Source organism: Boleophthalmus pectinirostris, unplaced genomic scaffold (genome assembly GCF_026225935.1).
Source record: "Boleophthalmus pectinirostris isolate CB_2022bp ecotype Guang Dong unplaced genomic scaffold, ASM2622593v1 HiC_scaffold_7, whole genome shotgun sequence".
NCBI classification, from domain to species: domain Eukaryota; kingdom Metazoa; phylum Chordata; class Actinopteri; order Gobiiformes; family Gobiidae; genus Boleophthalmus; species Boleophthalmus pectinirostris.
In genome coordinates, this window is record NW_026571473.1 from 24364171 (window position 1) to 24382357 (window position 18187).

The window sequence follows — 18187 nt, forward strand, 5'->3', positions numbered from 1 at the left end:
GGAAAAAACTAAAAAAAAACAAATGGATTCAGTTTAGCTTGGTAACTTTTGGACCCAGAGAAATAACAATATAATAAGAATGTAATAAGAGAGTATTATATCGTACCGTACTTTCATTGGTTGTTGAAGAGCCTCCCTTGGATGCGTGCTGATTTTTCTTTTCAGAATAATAATCATGCATTCGTGTATTAGCCCTATCAAGTAGCCTAAATTATACCAAACATATTTTACACTTTCACTTTATGTTTTAATACACCACTATATAATAAAGCGCAACTAAAATCTTTAAAATGTAAAATTTTGTATCCGCGTATAGTACTTAAGACTTTTATTTTGAAGTACCACGCACTTCCGCCTGTCTGCGCTCATGGCTGAATTGTCCACTCTTTAGTAAACCTTTGGCCTGAAGTTAGTTTATAAATGACATGTCAGCGCTAACTAAAGCAATGTCGAGTGAGTATAACATCCATATCGTGTTAGTTTTTATCTATGTGTATTTGCATGTCAAAATTACAACCCGAATTACTTGAAATATCAGATAGTCTGCTTTGTTTACATTTGTGCGTACCTTGTTAACTATTAGTACTGGGTATAGGTCCAGGAGAATTGACGTTTCTGTGTCTGTAGAGTTTCGTTTGGCCGTGGTCCAGCTGCAGGTGACCAGTGTGAAAGCGGACAACCTGAGCCGAGCCCGGAGACTGGTGAAGGAGGCGGCGGGACAGGGGGGCAAGGTGGTGCTGCTACCGGTGAGCCAGTGTGGAAGAGGGAGACTTTAAGTAGTTTGTATGTATGACAAGCAAATACCAATCTTTAGAGCAACAAGTATTTGAAGATAGTACATACAAACATTTCTGCTCACTGCTATATAGGGCTGGGTATTATTAAGAAGTTGCCGATATGATAATATTCCTCGATACATAGGCCACGATACGATACGTTTTTCGATACAGTGCACTTTCAGTTCAGTATGATTCAATACAATATATTTCAAATCAATTTGATACGGTTCAGTGAAAAACAAAGGCTACATCATGGCTGTGATACTAAAAAAATCCTCCAAGTTTGCATAAAGATGATATGAAAAACACCCATTTTACTCAAAACAACAAAAAAAATGTCAACACAGCTGCAGCACAAATAATAAAAAAATAAACAAAATAATTTTGTAAAATATACCTAAAAATACTCTTGGCAATATATCAATACAACAGCCCATGATATCGATATTGTATCTTCAAATTATACGATACAAAACAAACAAGATTTTAACATTTTTGCACACCCCTATTGCTATACATGTATATATCCCAGACTCTTTCATTTTGTAGCTTGTATACAAAAAGTACACATTGTAATTGAAATGCTTACCATACAGTATTTGAGGAAGGAGGCGTGTAGCTGAAATAGTGCATGTAGTCTCACCATAAGCTAAAGAACTGTAATCAATAATGTAAAACCAATGATGTTATGACTTGTAGTTGCGAGAATGTTTAATTGACCAAGTTAGACAAGCAAAGCAATAACATCTCCATTGAGACAAGCATGTGGTGAATCCCCTATCAGAAAAGTTAGAGCACCTTTTGTCTTGGCATTATACTTGATTATACATTAATAGTAATACATTGTTTTTTGATTACAGGAGTGCTTCAACTCTCCATATGGCACCAGTTTTTTCGCTGCATATGCCGAGAGGATCCCAGGAGAGTCCACTCAGGTGCTATCAGAAATCGCCAAAGAAAACAAAGTGTATTTGGTGGGAGGTAAGAATATAATGTCACTCTGCAACTAAATTTAAGTACAAATAGAAAATGACAAGGCATGAAAAAGATGTAAGTAACCTTATAAGAGAGGTAGAAACAACTGACACTTTTTCTGATGATGACAAAGACGATGATTAGAGATAGTGTATTGTTTTTAATAACTCTATTGTTTATTTTTTTTATTTTACTGAATATTATTTGTAATATTCTGCCAATGAAAATGGTTCAACATATGCTTTTCATGCTTTCACATGCTTCATAAATATTTTTCCTATAATGTTCTTTGCATCCTTTTGATACTAAGCTCTCACTGACTGTTATACTCTTATACTCTTGACTCTTATTTTTTTACAGGTTCCATTCCTGAAGAAGATGGTGGGAAGTTGTATAACAGCTGTGCAGTGTTTGACCCAGAAGGACAGATGCTTCTCAAACACAGAAAGGTTTTTATCTGCCATTAATGCAATGATCAGAAGTTTATTTTTTATTCTTTGATTTACGTTTGATTCTAGATTCATCTCTTTGACATCAGTGTCCCGGGAAAAATCCACTTTCAGGAATCAGAGACGCTCAGTCCAGGAAACAGTTTATCAATGTTTGACACACGTGAGAGTGTTATTTAATTTTTTTCTTCATTGTTCTTGGGTACATTGTTATTTTGATGTATGTGTATGTATTTTTGTAGCATTTTGCAAAGTTGGTGTTGGCATCTGCTACGACATGAGGTTTGCAGAACTGGCACAGCTTTATAGCAGGAAAGGTAAAAAATTTATTCATTTAGTTTAACCTGTTTTTGGCAACATTTCATCAGGACATTCTGCTGTCTGTAGGTTGCCAGCTCTTGGTTTATCCTGGAGCCTTTAACATGACGACTGGTCCAGCACATTGGGAGCTCCTACAGAGAGCCAGGTCTGACTTTGACTCTGTGCACCACACCTATGTAATACGAACTATGCATTTATTGTCATTGTTGTGATTGAACAGGGCGGTAGATAATCAGGTTTATGTGGCGACGGCATCACCAGCCAGAGATGAAACAGCGTCTTATGTGGCTTGGGGTCACAGCACAGTCGTGAACCCATGGTAAGATAATAATAATAATCATAATCTCTAGCTACAGTTGCCCTGGGTTTGAAACATGGCTGCCAATCTGCAGCTAGGGCCCAACCACCACTAATCACTCACACACCCAATTGGCAAGGTGGATGAAAGGTCTTGCCCAAGGACTCAATAGTATGCCCTTGTCAGAATCAGAGTCCGGATCAAACTTCCAACCTTAAGGTCTGTGGGCAAATGTGAAGCCATTGCTCTAACGATTGAGCCACTGTTACCCAAAAAAGAAAGAGACAAGATGAATACCTGTGTTGGCTAAAACATGATTTACAGCTAAAATAATTCTTGATTCATTACTTAAAAGATATCAGTTGTTCACACATGTTGTTAGTTACTCCAATTAATTATTTATGTGACCGCTCTTTTCATCTGCCATTTCAGGGGAGAGGTCATCTCAAAAGCTGGTCCTGAAGAGGCTGTTATTTATGCAGATATTGGTGAGTTAAGTTTTGAAACTGAAAAAATAATTAATAAACATTTTGAAAATCGTAATTGAAATCAAAACTAAATGTACTTTTTACTGCCTCAGATTTGCAGTATTTGGCTGATATACGACAACAGATCCCTATCACTACTCAGCAACGAAATGATCTCTACACTGTCACCACAGTCCCAGAGTCAAAAGGCTGATCATCCCCAAACCGGATGGAGCAGTACACAGGGACAGGTACCAACACTGAGACAATGGGAGGCATCAAACATGGCAGATTCTGACTCTGAAAAACCTACAAACTGAAGAACATTACTGTGCCTTGTTAATGACTGTAGTAATGATGTGATGATTTCATATGATCATTTGGATACTGGCCAGTATGTTGGAAAAGGAGAGAAGAGCATAACTACAAGGAAAATATCATTTTAATTTACAACAATAAACAACAGCAGAGTCATGTTTATAGAAATGAGTCCATGAAGTAAATCCAGTGAAATACAAATGTGTCCAGTTTAAGAGTGATTTAAAGTCAGTTTTGATATCTTTTTATAATGCTTATCGTCAGACACAGGTCTCCTTTGAGGTCAGTGCTTCTTCCTGTGTTTCTTCTTCTAGGAACTGGTGCTTTTTGTATCCTGTAATGAAGACAACCAAAAACTAAAGCTCAATATACACAGAATACCATATATAATCTTGCATTAAAGATACACCAACTTCAAAATTTTAAATAAGAAGGGCTGTCTTCATAGGTATTCAATTCCTACCAATGACTCTTTTACATGTTAGAACAGTGGGCTATATCATTGTTTTTTGATGAATAACTAAGAAAATCTTTACTTTTATTGTAAAGTTTCTCATTCAAGTCCTTTTGGAAGTATGTCCAAATGGCATGGTATTGTTGACATTGCAAAACAAATGAGTCATAATAAATGGTTTGGTGCACACATGCTTACTTCTTTGAGCTTTCGTAGATTCATACAGGACCCTCCTCTTCTTACTGATGCGGTCCAGGTGGATCTGATAGGCCACGCCAGCCCCCACCATGATGCCCACTGCTACACACAATCCTGTGCTGAACATCCACATCCCCTCAGATGCTCGACTCCGAATGGTGTTGTCTTTTGCACCACCTACAGATAAGTCAAGGGCACAATTATAGTACAAGCACCGAGGATCTTACAATTCTAGAAACATTACAGTAGATCAGAATGAATGAACATTTCATTTTTTCTTTCACTTTCTTATGCCCACAAAAAATATTATTATGCCTATTGCAGAAGAATAATTGGTTGAATTCCAAGCAAAAATGTGAAAAATGCACCAGAGAGAAATATCAAAGTAATAATGGTAGAGGGAAATGCTCTCAATTTTTGATCTCTGTTTGCCATGAAAGCGATAAAAATTTGACAGACCAGATAAAAGAACCAGTAAATTAACCAAACTCACTGCTTTTTGAGGTGAGTGTCTCGTTCATCCACTGGTTCTGAATGGAGCAGGAGACGCTGTCGTCTGTGGAGATGTTGACGGTGAGGAGGCTGGTCACGTTGTACAGGTTTGAGTCCGGGAGGGGTGTGGCGTTCGTCCTAACAGAGTCTTCTGGGGGCTGCTCTGTGTCGTTTATGAGCCAGTACACTTTGGGCTTTGGGAAACCTCCACTTGACTGACATAGGAACACTGTCCTGTTACTCTCTGCCATTTCATCTTTCTGGAGTAGGGGGGAGCTGAAACGGGCTGCAGTCATGAATGGAAATATAGTTTAGTACAACGCAACAATGGGGTGTTCATGATTACCTGCTTAATGAATTCCATGATGGACTTTTTTATTTTAAAGAATATAAATGATAAGTCATAGCTATGTTTCCTAAATTAATATACTGAAAATTTTGTTGATCATGTTTTTTTTAATCACTTTTGATCTTCCTGACAGACTAGCAGAGGAAGCTCTTATAATATGTGTGTTGCCTGTTGATCCTGGGTGTTACATGTTACGATCACAAAATAGTTGCTTCATGTTTAAGCATGTATGGTTGGGCATGTCTATCAAACAACAGTGTAACCCATTTAAGCACAATGCAATGCAGGAACAGCTTAATAAATTGGCAAAAGAGTCTATGTATTCTGTTGACCACCCACTGATTTTCTGCTTCTCACAAAACTGACACACAAACACTCCTGTTTGTCATATTTCTGTATGGCAATCTAAGCATCCAACATAGTAGTTTGATATTTGGATCTCTTCACTCTACACATCCCTCACCCATTTCAGGTTCAAACACAGACCATGGCTGATTAGTGTGAGTTGCTGTGGTCAAATTTCTCTTAACAGGTGCTTTGGCTTTGGCCTCTCGGTGGTTATGGTTGTTCAGAATTTAAATGATAGTGTTGTTACCAACCTGCCGTCCGGAGACACATGGAGCAGAGTGGGACAGTGTCATTCTCATCTGAGGTCACAAACAGGCTATAAACCATTTGGTCTTCTTTTGCACTGACTTTTGGGAGTTCAAGGGAGAAGTTTCCGGTAATAGGAGCACGGCGTGGGATTGTAGCGTGGTTCAGACTCCAAATGACCACATCTCCATCCTCTTCCCATTTAGCTTTTAAAACCAGTTCATTGCCTCTCCTCCACTCGACTGATAAATTATGAAAACTTAAGAGTTCATTTTGGTGATAACAGGGCAGTAACGCAGCATGACCCACAATACCGACGATACAGTCCTTATCTGAGAAAACAAATATACAGGGTAGAATTTTCAAAATGATGACGAAAAAAAGTGTGCTTTGAACAGGTAAAAAGGTCAAATTAATTTATATTTTTTTCTCTTTGTTATTGTGATGTGTGAGCTACTGTGTCCAAGTAATTTCCTTTGTGGAAAGTTTGTCTAAGTCTAATTCTGTATTTGGGTTTAAGAGCTACACCATTTGACTGCATGTGTGGCTATAAGTGTGCAAAGTTTTACCTGATGATGATTTTATTTATTTATTTTTTAAGTATTTTGTTTTACTACTGCATCTGCCGGTCTACCAGAAATATCCTTTGTCTGACTGACTTAGTGCTGTTATTGTACCACTACTATTGAGTGGTCAGTTCAATCCCTTTTCACTAGTACATTCTGCTGTTGTGTCTTAGTGCAAGACACTCAATTGCCCTTGCCTCCAATGTTTGTTTACATTGAATGTAATGAATGAATGTGGGTGGTTTGAAGTAGAGTTAGGGTGCCATAAAGGAGGTAAGGAGTAGCAATATCTCATTTTACTACACTATAAAGGCTGTTACTCATACTACAAAAACAAATTCATACTTCACAATAAATTATTGAGGTAAAAGTGAGATGGGAGCATAAACTGACACAAATAATGTGTAAGTATCAACTGATCAGGCTATAACCAAATACTGCATGGAAATAAGCTGCTTTCTATCTCTGTATATTAACTTTTTTAAATTATTAACCTCATATTTTCCTTGTGAATAAAGAACATAGCTGGTAGACGTGATTTACCTGAAGAAGAACAAAATGTGAACAAACTGAAGAACAGCCCAATGCTCCACAGTGCCACCAGCATGACCGACTGCAACTGTGCGTAAAAACAATGAAAAACTCTCTTATTCATGAACCATGAATACATTTGGAGCGCCATCACAAATCAACACTTTTGTGGAAAAATCAGCATGAGTAACTTCACTTCCTCGTTTTGGACGTAGTTTTAGTTACTCACAAATAAGGAATTCATTGTCTGTCATTCATGTCGCGGCTTGTCCGTGCACCTTACCGGTTTCTCCTGCGCCCTATGTGGCCTTATGGGCAGCGTCATTGGCAGGTTCTCTCAGTATTAAAAATATAAATCCAAATAATTTACCTGTAAACATTAGGCTTGTCCTGGTGCCACCCACTGCGGTCCGCGCTGGCGGCAGGTTTGAGACCAGTCTGACTTCTTTTTCCACAATGGGCCGTGCTCCCTGCAGGCTACACCTACACGTAGAGGCCGGGGTGATGAGCACTCGGGGATTTGGGTGGTGTTACACATGAACAAAACTGGGTCTTGAGGTTATTAGGCTACATGTTCACGCTGGCCAATTAGGTGATAGTGGTGTTTGGTAGAGTAAATTATCCATTGCGTAATTTGCAGGCATGCACAGTATAACTGTTTGCATTACTATAAATAGATAGAAAACACAAGACTTAAGGCCTTAAGAGGTGTGTTTCCTATCAATATTAAAAATTTGGCTAAAATGACAGAAATTAAACATTTTTAAGCAAAGATATAGAGGGGACAGACCTCAGAATACAGTCTGATCAAAACTAAAATTACTCCGCATTTAAAAATCCAATTTAATAATGAACCAAATTAAGAAGTTGCTACTCCAAACTAACGCTAGATGGCAGTATCGCGTTTTGTAAATTTCTCCCCATTCAGCTTTCAGCGAAGAAGTCTAGATGTAAACATTGGAGCTGTCACAGTACAAACCGCGTGTGGACCATGAAAGCGGCGAAATGCACGTAAATATGTAGAATAAATGGCATTATAAAACTTAAACCCACTCCTAGGACTCTTCCTTGTCCAGAATGTCTGCGTTAGTGAGGATTTGCACGTATCTCCTGCAAAGACGGAGTTGTTGCGTTTGTTCAATCCACTGGACTCCCCACTCATCACTTCCTATCAGTAGCATCCTAAAGAAGTCAGATGCAAGTTTAACAGGGTGTTTAAATGTGCAGACTAGACCCTTTGGCCTGTCCGTGCCCGCCCTGAAGAACAATCATGGGGGTATCTTCGGGCGGGAGGAAGAAGAGGAGGAAGATTTCCTCCCGGACAGTGAAGTGGAGGAGCTGTTCCAGAGCCAGGGGCCGCTGGGTTTGGGGGACAGTCACCACCGGGTCTTTATTGTCCACCCCGATGTGAAGTGGGGCAGCAGAAAACAGCATCTTACAACAGGTAAATCACAGTGACTTGAGACATAAGGGGAATGCTAAATCGTGGATTCAACTTCTATGTTTGATGAAAGTTAGAGATGATCATCAGTTCATATCTGAAACGAATCTGTGTAGAAATGAAGAACAATTTTAAGCAATCTACACAGAACATGAAACAAAGTTATAATTGACTTGGCTAGGTTATATTAAATTGTTAACTGTATATTTTGTTTATCATTTATTAGCTGAACTGATGGTGGCAGAGGCGGAGGGACTTGTGAGCACTTTAGAGAACTGGCGGGTTGTGGATAAGATCATTCTCTCAACGAAAACCCCAGAGAAGAAGAGAATATTTGGAAAAGGGAACTTCCAGGTCCTCACAGGTATGCACTCTCACAATTTGTGAAGTTTTATTCAAAACAGGAGTATATAAAAATGAAATGATGTTACAGAAATGTGTGTCCTTTAGCAGTGACTGCACAAAAAATTAATCTAGTCTATTTACTTAATATGTACTATAGCAGGAGTTGCAAAAACTCATTGACTCTCTTCAGGAGAAGGATAAACAATTACAAGAAGAGGTTAGAGCACATAAGGGGCTTTAGTACCTGTATAAATCTAAAGTACACAAAAAATGAGCAACTAAAACAAGAGTTGGCCCACTCCAATGAAGTCATGGGAAAGGTGAATGAAAAAGACTTGGAGTTGCAAAAACTCACCAATACTCTTCAGGAGAAGGACAAGCAGCTACAAAAAGAAGTTAGTGAATATAAGAGGCTCCGTGACCTGTATACTTCTATAATACAGGAAAATGTGGAGCTAATACAAAAGCCGGCCATCTCCAATGAAGTCACAGAAAAGTCTGATGAAAAAGACTTGGAGTTGCAAAAACTTACTGCTGCTCTCCAGAAGAAGGAAAAGCACCTACAAGACCTAAGTGAATGCACATAAGGAGATCCGGTACTTGTATAATTCTAAAGTACAAGAGCATGTGCAACTAAGGCAAGAGTTTGCCAACTCCAAAAGAGCCAGGGAAAAAATCAACGAAAGACTTGGAGTTGTGAAAGAGCTCAAAGCTAACCTCATGAAAAAAGAGAAAGAGCTGGAAAACCAAGGTAGTGCGTACAAAGAAATAAGATGCCTGGATAACAATTCAGTGGCAGACACTGTCCAGCTCAAACAAGAGCTGGCCAACATCAGGAAAGCCAATGAGAAGTTGAAAGAAAAGCTTAAAGAATCTACAATGCGATCTAAAGCACCTCCAAACATTACTCTTTACATGCAGTAATAAACATAATGACTAAAAATATTTTAAATGTGTGCTTTGTCCTTTATTTACTACTTATTCATGTTTTATTGTTTGTTTTTTTTTCACATTTCTTAATTCACATGCCAGCCATATGGCATACTGCGGTGGCTTGTTTTTTTATACAGAAATGGGTAGAGTCAATGTACAAAAAATAATATACAGTAATAGCATTAATTGATATTTCCTTTGCTCTTTTTGCGTTAGAGAAAATTAGACAAACTCCAGGAATCACTGCTGTTTTTGTCAATGTTGAGCGTCTCTCTCCTATTTCTGAAGTGAGTTTATCTCCTTATTTTGTTTCTCCATTGGGTTGGTGTCATGCCGTCACATGTTTAAATGTATTCTTATGTGTATCATCAGCGGGATCTGGAGGAAGCCTGGGGAGTGAAAGTGTTTGATAGATACTCGATTGTTCTGCACATCTTCCGCTGCAACGCCAAAACAAAAGAGGCAAAGCTACAGATCTCACTGGCAGAAATCCCTCTGTTAAGGTATTACTCTGTAGTAACTGCAGTAGTTTTATTACTTATTTGATACATAATGTGTTGATATGTGTCTAGATCTCGACTAAAGAATGAAATGGCAAACTTGGATCAGCAAGGTGGAGGGTCAAGGTACATTGGTGGTTCAGGTAATGACCATGGTATTAATGAACTATAGAAATAATAAATCTGCACATCTGATTTTATCTTTTATTACAAAATGACCAACTGCAATATCTATATGTTAAAGAAGTGCTTGTGCTTTGCTGTCTGTATGCACAGTTCATTTTCTAAGTAAAGACTATTTTACCTTTTTATGATACTTGAATCAAACTGCTCATTACAGAATCGAAGAAAGCAAATGAAAACTACAAAGCCTTCTGGCAAAATATAGTTCACGTGACCCATTCCTGACCCAGAAATGAGTCATACCAACTTTATCCATTGAAATAATTTAATAATTGTAACTGACAAAGGTGGCAATAAAACTGTATTTAGCAGTAACTATTCGAGTTCATGATTTTCTGGGTTCAAGTTCTCACAATATCCATTCCGTATATTCTTCCTGAATGTGTGCACTGCTTCACCAGGCTGATTGTGTGTTTCCAGGTGAGACTCTGTATGAGGTCCAGCACAGACTGTTAAAGGAGCGAGAGCTAAAGATCCGCTCGGCTCTGGATAAACTGCGGAGGAAGAGGCACCTGCTGCGCTCACAAAGAAAACACAAAGAGTTCCCTGTAGTGTCTGTTTTAGGATACACAAACTGTGGTAAGAACTTATTGTTGTTTATACCACACATGTAGTTCAGATACATGGAGATTTTTTGTTTGCACTTATGAGCACATACTTTTTAATTGCCATAATTCTTTTCTTTCCAGTTTTAAAACATTACTCATGTATCTCTTTTATTATCTTATCTTTAGGAAAAACCACCCTGATCAAAGCATTGACGGGTGACACCGGTCTTCAGCCCAGAAACCAGCTCTTTGCAACTCTGGACGTCACGGTTCATGCAGGACAGTTACCGAGCCGCATGACCGTCCTGTACGTGGACACTATTGGTTTCCTGTCCCAACTGCCCCATCAGCTTATAGACTCCTTCTCTGCCACACTCGAGGATATAAAGCACTCTGTAAGTTAGAATACTCCTTGATCAACTTGTCAATCAAAAAGCATCATAATTGTTTGTCATTTCATTTTGTCTCAAGTGCCCTTTAGCTAGAATTGGCAATTAAAGATGTGAATTTATTTTAAATACAAATTCTATTCAATATCTTCTTTTAAATCAGAAATCAATCAATCAAAGTATCCCCTGGTAAGTGCTCATGTATCCCCGTCCCATAGGTTTGTTTGACAATGGAAAAGACTGGATTAGACGAGTTGCCTTTTCAACAATGGCATTGTTGCAGATCTTTCTTCATTACGGCTTAATTACTTTATAAAGTGAAGCCAAGCGTTTTGTGTTTTAGAGAATACAGAAATACAGAACTACTCAAACGTGAATGAAACAACAGCACAAGACCTTCGTGGCTGGTTTTGACTGAAAGATAATTTATAATCATAATGTAATGCCTGATTGATGTACGCACTCATTCAGTTGTCATTTTATCATTTTACAGGATCTTCTTATTCACGTCAGAGATATCAGCCACCCAGAGACTGTAAACCAGAAGGCTAATGTGCTGAGAGTGTTAAAAAACCTTCATATCCCAGACACTCTGATGAACTCCATGATTGAGGTCCACAATAAGATTGACCTCATTGAGAAGTAATTAAACAAACTTTTTTATTCTATCTAACCATCCTCTGCCTACTCTCACACCAACTTCCATTCACATCCTCTTTCACATCATTAAATCTTATCTTTAGTCTTCTTGACCTAAGCACAGAAAAAATCTGTTAAAATATTCAGCATGTAAAGCTTTTGCTGCAAATTTGTATTTTATTTTTATGTTCGCATCTTATTTGTATTTATTAATAGTCTATTGCTGAGGCTTTAGTCGACTTCATATGAGATGAGGAACATGAAGAAAAATATTTTTAATGTTAAAATGTAGATTTGGGTATAGAATAATGAGGTTATGGGCCTATGCACTTTTTCAATAGATCAAAACAACACAACACATGAAAACAATAATGCAAAATGCACAAGACACCTGACACTTCACTTGAGGGAAATAGTAACCTGCGTTGTCTTTATTTCCTCATACCTGAGCAAACTGGTTTCACTATTATGTGCCTGCAAACATGAGCTTTTTAATCAATTTGTAAATTGGTGGAAATGTTACAAAACTACATCTCATTACTTATGCACAGATAGATTAAGTGAATATTGGAGTCAACATTCTCAAATACAGAGGCATTTGCCTTTTGAAAAGAATATAAAAATATATGCACCACATAAGTAACCAGTTTTGTTTTGTTTGTAGCTATGAGGCCACTGAGCCTAAGGTTTTGCCAGTATCTGCTTTAAAGGAACAAGGACTGACCCAGCTGAAAAAAGTTGTGGAGGAGGAGATTTTGAACACAACTGGAAAACATATTTTGGATCTGAAAGTGGACCTCAGCACTCCACAGCTTAGGTAAGGATATTAAGTAATACAGAATCTTGTACCTTTTTAAACGTGTCTTATTTTATTATCTTTTATTCTCAGTTGGTTGTATAAGGAAGCCACAGTTCAGGATGTGGAGGTGATCGCAGATGAAGGCTCAGCTGTTGTCAAAGTCATCATATCTAATGCTGCTTATGGACGCTACAAGAAACTGTTCAAAGATGGCCAATAGCTAATAAACAAATCACAAAGGCTGTCTGGTCTACTTTATGTCTGTGTAAGACATTGTTCAAATGTTAATACATGAAAAAGATGCTCAGTCCTCCAGTCTAGAATATTTTTGTTACATTAGACATTGTACAATACAATAATGTCAACAGGTGTTTCGAAGAAGAGATAAAGATATTCACTTGTTAGAGGTGAAAACTTTTTGCCTGATCATTTGATGAATGTTGGATTAACCAAATGCATCTATTTGCCATGCTACTAGTTTGTTTTTAATGACAAGGGATGCAGCCAAATGAATACAATTGTATGAAAACTGTACAATAAGGAAAGATACTCTTCATAAAATAAATTTATGAAAACCAATTGATGGCACAAGTTGATTTATTTCATTCATCTTTCATTCCAAGTTTTACAAAAAGTATTTCACCTAAGATTATTGCACAGATACCATTATTCGGTGCATAGTAATACACCCATATAACACTTAAAAATAAAATGTCTAACAACACCAACAACTGAAAAAGCAGAATACAAACAGGACACAAATAATATGCTGTTCGAACCCAGGTACACAAGCAAGTCTGCCTCTGCACTGTGGTCCAAATGTGGAGAGATAGCTTCCTGAAGGTTCCTACCCGCAATACTGAACTGTCAAATAGAACCCAAAATTTTCCAAAATATGTTTAAAGAGTTAAAAATATAAAATACAGGACACAAGTTACTCCTGTCTAAAATTTTCTCTTTTTTTCCATATAAACTGAAGAAATGGTTATAACTAATAAGGGCATCTGGTGTGATGCTATAACACCTTTAAGATCGCTACACACTAGAAGGCAGACAATTTGCAAGTCAATGCTTAATTAATTCACAGTTGTAAATATAAAATAACAAAGTAACCCGTAATGCTAATAAAGTCCCTGTTATTTTCAGCCACAGTGAGGTAATATTGACAACATGCCAGTGCCATACCCGATAAATGCAGAAAAGGGAAGGCATAAAACCCTGAAAACACTGACATAAAGTAAACTAGGAAGGTTTCAGTTTTTTTTTAATTTCGTGTCCTCATGGAGAAATTTGGCTCAGAGCATAACAACCATCTATATAGTAACAACAGACAAAATGCTACTGAGCCCCCCCCATCACTGGACACCACTGTTTAAGATGATTATTTATGCAAAAATTCCCAGTATGTCCCAGTATGTTCCCAGTATGTAAAAGTACATAAAAGTAGCTTTAAATACTTTCAGTAAATATGAGCAAATCCCATTTTAACTGTGTTTTTTGAGTTGTTTGGGATGAAACTGAACCTAATGATGAAGGAAGGGCATCTGGCACAAGAAATGTGATCTCTGACCAGCATGCATACAACTGCTGAATGGGAAAGACATTATTTATTGATGCAAACCCATAAGGAAAACCCTTTTAACCAACTGTAATTATTAAGGGAAAAAGGCAAGTTCAATCACAGTGTTTGGAAGGTACCCATAATACCATTTAAAAACATTATATTAAAAGCTAGTGAATGCCATTTTTGTTGTTTTTTCTGAGCAGCTTTTGGTTGAGCCCTATAACAACTGGGCAGAGGGGGATGGGGCCAACAAAGTCCCCAGCAATTATGTTTACACTTTGGTGCTGAGATCCAGGAACCTGTTCTTCCACCCAGGACCTCAGGCACTCCCAGTTCTTCAAAGTCAAGGTGCGCAGCGAGTCCCTCAGGTGAGTGGCGATGTAATACCTGTCAGCCGTCAGGTTTAGGCCAGACACAAAGAAACCCTCTGCAGAAAAAAAATCTAAATTAGAGGCTAACAAACATTCTATCTATATATATATAAGACTTGATCTATCTAGAGTGAACCACTTAATGCCTAACCCTATGTAACATTATGTAATTCAAGCCCAGCTACTAAATGGTGTGTTTGTTTATGATGCATTCCTCACTGATAATAGGATTTGACAGATCTGAAAAAAATGTAAAAGGGGGTGATTGATCTTACCTGGTCGTCCAAGCTCCTTCTTCCAGTCCAAGTACCTTATGACTTCTGTTGCTGTTTTCTGATTGGCCCACCAGTACGGGACACCCGGCCACATCTCTGGGTGTCTTGCTGCGATTTGGTCTTCATAGGCCAGAATAACTTGGTATCCAGATGCCCAAAGATTCCTCAAAGAAATATCGGCCTTTTGGCACAAAGTAGGCATAAGTACGGTTAAGTTACTCAAAATTCAATCATAACACATTTTTTTCCTTCAACCTATACTAATACAAATTGAAAATGTACCTTTTTGGGGCAGAGTTTGGATCCAAATATTTTCTTAATGGAAAAAATAAAGGATTCATGAAGTTTTTCGCTGATCCCCTCAAAATGGCTACATTCGAGAATGACCACTTCTTTTGGGTGAGATCTGAGCCATCCAGCGACAGACATCAGTGTTTCCTGTTTCAGAGAATGGCCGGTTAAAGACAAACTGTTTTACTGATAATTGTAACTGATGATTGGTTGATTGACTCACCAGGACAGTGAGGTGTGTGTACAGTACATGGGTAAAATACAGGTCAGGACTGGGGTCGTTTTGTTTGTGAGCAATTCTCAGGTCAAAGTATCGAATGCCCAAAGAGAGTTGTTCCTCAATAGTTTTATCCTAAATATAAAACAAAGAGAAGTAGAGAAAATCTATTGAAATAATGCATATATTATCATTTCCAAGTACGTAATAATCAAAAGGTAACATATTTGGTTTTAAGCAATGCTATGAAAAAAAACATTGTTGCAAATTGTTAAGAATTGATTTCTAAATATGAGAAATATTCTATGACACAGCTTCATTGAACCGGCACAAAACATTGAATTCAAGCTAGAAATGAAGAACAGTTGTAAATGTGGCTAAAATATATACAGGAAGTAAATTCCTTTTTTTCATATCCTGTAACCTGTAATATTATCTCTTGCATACTGTACATACCTGAGTTGTGGCCCATTTGAAGATGACATGTCTTGTGAAGCAGCAGCAGACTGAGTCCAGGACCCTGAAGAAGTCTGATTCAGAGCGGACGAGGGGAGAGCTGATGTCCAGACAGTAGCTCATGGCATCGTGGCTTCCTGTGTGACATTTTGGTGATACTTAAAATAACGATATTTATCCAGAAAATATAATAAACATGAAAAGGCAAAATGGAATCACTGCTGATCAATTTTAATTGGTTAATATTTTGATTTGTTATAGCATTGAAATTGAAAAGTGCATGAAAATGTATACAGAAACATAAGCTGAAGGAACTATTTTTAATTAATATTAATTTTAGTTAGTAATATGTCAAATCTATTTTTATTTATTAATTATTTAATTATAGCATAGATGCAAGAAAGTCAGAAAGAAGAAAAAATCTTATGTTTCTGCCCCCCTTTCTTTTTCAAGACAAACTAAAAACTAAAAATAATAATGTCTTTTTACTCTTGACTGTTGCAATGTAGCCTACTATGTCAGGGTTACCAAATTTTCAAAATAAAAAATCCCTGGTTTAGGTTGGTTGGTAATAACAAAATTGTGAAATGAGTGTGTATTAAGGAAATTTGTAATACACTCGGCACTAATGTGAGTCAGTATAGTCACATTTTCTTAGTTTTTGTAATTTTTCTGTATTTTACCTAAACAAAATACAATTTATGCCTCTCTTTACTGTTGGCAGGTATCAGATGATCAAAAATAGGGACATCTGGGACATTTCTTGTATAAAACTGGGACACATCAGTGGTTTGAGATAAATCTGCTGGGACAGGGGACACAGGGCTCAAAACTGGGACTGTCCCGGATAAATAGGGACGTCTGGTCCACCCTATACTATGTCTATGCTGTAACACCACTCAGTCTTCTACATAATGAAAACATAAACAGAGTATAAACATGAATGCACTGTACTGTACCAGGTATGGCCAGGTGGGTGAGCGGGACGTCCCATATCTCTTCGGGTAAAGCGGACATCCAGTTCTCACAGTGCATCCTGATCGCAGTGAGACCTTTTTTTGGGACTCTTCCAAAACTGCCTAAACCCCACGAACCGAGCCGCGCAGCTTTATGTACAGAATCTCAGCATGATAAAAAACATCCACTTTAAAACCGACAGAAGCTTTAAATATCCCTGGTTGTTGTGAAGCAGGTCATTGTAGTCTGCAAATAACTCACTAGTGTCCTACTTAAAGGTAAACGCGCTTTTCATCCTGTGGCCATGCGGAAAAAAATCCCATTTAAAAACATCCACGTACGTCATTTATAGGGGGCGGGGCTTGGGTCAAAGGAAAGGAAGTAAATACAAAAAGAAAGCAAAAATGTAATATTATGTCTTGCCAAATTTTACATCCACAAATATAAAATTCAGAGGTGTCCCCCAAACTTTACAAATTTTTTAAATGAATTCAAATTATACATAAAATCTGAACTATATGAATGGACCTAAAATGTATTCCTGAATATATGTGAAATTCCCTTGGACTCTATGAACTCTACTCCCCTTGCTATCATCTTTTTATTTTTTTAACTATACAAATGGTCTTTTTATGTTGTTTTATTATTGTTGCTATTATATAATATGTTGTGTTTATGTTCCCTCATCCAGACATGTAACTGCTGAAGACACAGCCACGTTTGTTGTATCACGTTTACGCACCCAGTTATGTGTAATAAAAAAAGGAATACAAAAATATATATATAAAAAATATATATATATACATAAATTGTATTCATGATTAATGTATTACATTAATCAATGAACAATGATTGTCCAGTTTGATAATAAATAAAATTGTTTAGTGATAGCCTAATTGACGAGTAGGCCTATAACAGCAGATCCTCCTGAGACATAAAGAAAAAAAGTGTATTGTAATATTTTATTTATTAATTGATTTATTGATTTTTGTGATTTTCTGTCAATTTGGAGGTAAATGAACATCTTAGTATTTAGATTTTGTTCATTTTATTTGTATTTATAATTTTATAACATGTCCTCTGTAATGGACGCCTGGGACATTTTGGTGTTAAATCCATGTGAAGTTAACAACCTAATAAAAATAACTTTTCTGATGACCAACATCTCTGACAAGCTTCTACAGTCGCCTCAATAAGTTTTTAGATGCCTATCCTGGACATAGTAGTACTCTATAATCCCCCAACCTACTATTTAGGCAGAGGAACCTAGTGCCCCCATTAAGAGTTTGTCTCAAATCACAAGACTGGTTAATTCAATGTCCACTATAAAAAACACAAATGAATGCGTCGGGTCTCAGGAGGATATAATTTGATCGTTATTGAATTCAAGTCATATTTGTGTTGTGAAGGCTATTTTTATACTTAAATGTAGTTAAAGAGATTAATCGTGGATTTCTAATTATTGCCCAGTATCTGTGAGTAGAGTGG

The 18187-nt window shown here is 37.3% G+C and overlaps 4 protein-coding genes across 5 annotated transcripts; 2 read left to right on the forward strand and 2 right to left on the reverse strand.

The window, feature by feature from the left end:
- The first annotated feature begins 328 nt into the window (after positions 1-328).
- On the forward strand, positions 329-4250 carry nit2 (nitrilase family, member 2). Its single transcript, XM_020918789.2, has 10 exons — positions 329-453; positions 628-746; positions 1640-1760; positions 2115-2203; positions 2273-2366; positions 2446-2520; positions 2591-2669; positions 2745-2843; positions 3255-3310; positions 3403-4250. The coding sequence occupies exons 1-10, from the start codon at positions 426-428 to the stop codon at positions 3501-3503; spliced, it is 861 nt and encodes a 286-aa protein (XP_020774448.1). The 5' UTR covers positions 329-425; the 3' UTR covers positions 3504-4250.
- LOC110154753 (T-lymphocyte activation antigen CD80) lies at positions 3714-7300 on the reverse strand. Of its 2 annotated transcripts, XM_020918788.2 has the most exons (6): positions 7162-7300; positions 6804-6879; positions 5700-6026; positions 4753-5037; positions 4260-4436; positions 3714-3941 (listed from the first exon to the last, which is right to left on the reverse strand). In XM_020918788.2, exons 2-6 carry the CDS (start codon positions 6865-6867, stop codon positions 3868-3870), a joined length of 927 nt encoding a protein of 308 aa, XP_020774447.2. In that variant the 5' UTR covers positions 6868-6879; positions 7162-7300; the 3' UTR covers positions 3714-3867. The 2 variants fall into 2 exon arrangements, with proteins under 2 accessions (XP_020774447.2, XP_020774446.2); XM_020918787.2 differs by lacking the exon at positions 7162-7300 and having other exon boundaries at positions 6804-6925.
- Positions 7301-7669: 369 nt separating this feature from the next.
- Positions 7670-13147, forward strand: gtpbp6 (GTP binding protein 6 (putative)). The gene is made up of 10 exons (XM_020918873.2): positions 7670-8235; positions 8459-8596; positions 9727-9797; positions 9883-10013; positions 10083-10153; positions 10614-10772; positions 10928-11136; positions 11624-11772; positions 12434-12586; positions 12659-13147. Exons 1-10 carry the CDS (start codon positions 7869-7871, stop codon positions 12786-12788), a joined length of 1578 nt encoding a protein of 525 aa, XP_020774532.1. The 5' UTR covers positions 7670-7868; the 3' UTR covers positions 12789-13147.
- On the reverse strand, positions 13148-17000 carry si:dkey-66a8.7 (PI-PLC X domain-containing protein 1). The gene is made up of 6 exons (XM_020918835.2): positions 16702-17000; positions 15743-15879; positions 15293-15421; positions 15061-15216; positions 14779-14959; positions 13148-14559 (listed from the first exon to the last, which is right to left on the reverse strand). The coding sequence occupies exons 1-6, from the start codon at positions 16775-16777 to the stop codon at positions 14300-14302; spliced, it is 939 nt and encodes a 312-aa protein (XP_020774494.1). The 5' UTR covers positions 16778-17000; the 3' UTR covers positions 13148-14299.
- Between the last annotated feature and the right edge of the window lie 1187 nt (positions 17001-18187).

What these genes read in the sequence shown, in the direction of transcription:
- nit2 (XM_020918789.2), top strand. Translation starts at nt 426, where the DNA reads ATGTCAGCGCTAACTAAAGCAATGTCGA. An exon ending in GCAAGGTGGTGCTGCTACCG is followed by an intron (nt 747 to 1,639) that starts GTGAGCCAGTGT and finishes TTTTGATTACAG; the next exon opens with GAGTGCTTCAACTCTCCATA. An exon ending in CAAAGTGTATTTGGTGGGAG is followed by an intron (nt 1,761 to 2,114) that starts GTAAGAATATAA and finishes ATTTTTTTACAG; the next exon opens with GTTCCATTCCTGAAGAAGAT.
- LOC110154753 (XM_020918787.2), bottom strand. Translation starts at nt 6,915, where the DNA reads ATGAATAAGAGAGTTTTTCATTGTTTTTACGCACAGTTGCAGTCGGTC. An exon ending in CATGTGTCTCCGGACGGCAG is followed by an intron (nt 5,038 to 5,699) that starts GTTGGTAACAAC and finishes TCATGACTGCAG; the next exon opens with CCCGTTTCAGCTCCCCCCTA. An exon ending in ATCTACGAAAGCTCAAAGAA is followed by an intron (nt 3,942 to 4,259) that starts GTAAGCATGTGT and finishes TCTTCATTACAG; the next exon opens with GATACAAAAAGCACCAGTTC.
- gtpbp6 (XM_020918873.2), top strand. Translation starts at nt 7,869, where the DNA reads ATGTCTGCGTTAGTGAGGATTTGCACGTATCTCCTGCAAAGACGGAGT. An exon ending in TTTAGGATACACAAACTGTG is followed by an intron (nt 10,773 to 10,927) that starts GTAAGAACTTAT and finishes TCTTATCTTTAG; the next exon opens with GAAAAACCACCCTGATCAAA. An exon ending in TCGAGGATATAAAGCACTCT is followed by an intron (nt 11,137 to 11,623) that starts GTAAGTTAGAAT and finishes ATCATTTTACAG; the next exon opens with GATCTTCTTATTCACGTCAG.
- si:dkey-66a8.7 (XM_020918835.2), bottom strand. Translation starts at nt 16,777, where the DNA reads ATGCACTGTGAGAACTGGATGTCCGCTTTACCCGAAGAGATATGGGAC. An exon ending in CACCCACCTGGCCATACCTG is followed by an intron (nt 15,880 to 16,701) that starts GTACAGTACAGT and finishes AATGTCACACAG; the next exon opens with GAAGCCACGATGCCATGAGC. An exon ending in GAAGGAGCTTGGACGACCAG is followed by an intron (nt 14,560 to 14,778) that starts GTAAGATCAATC and finishes TTTTTTCTGCAG; the next exon opens with AGGGTTTCTTTGTGTCTGGC.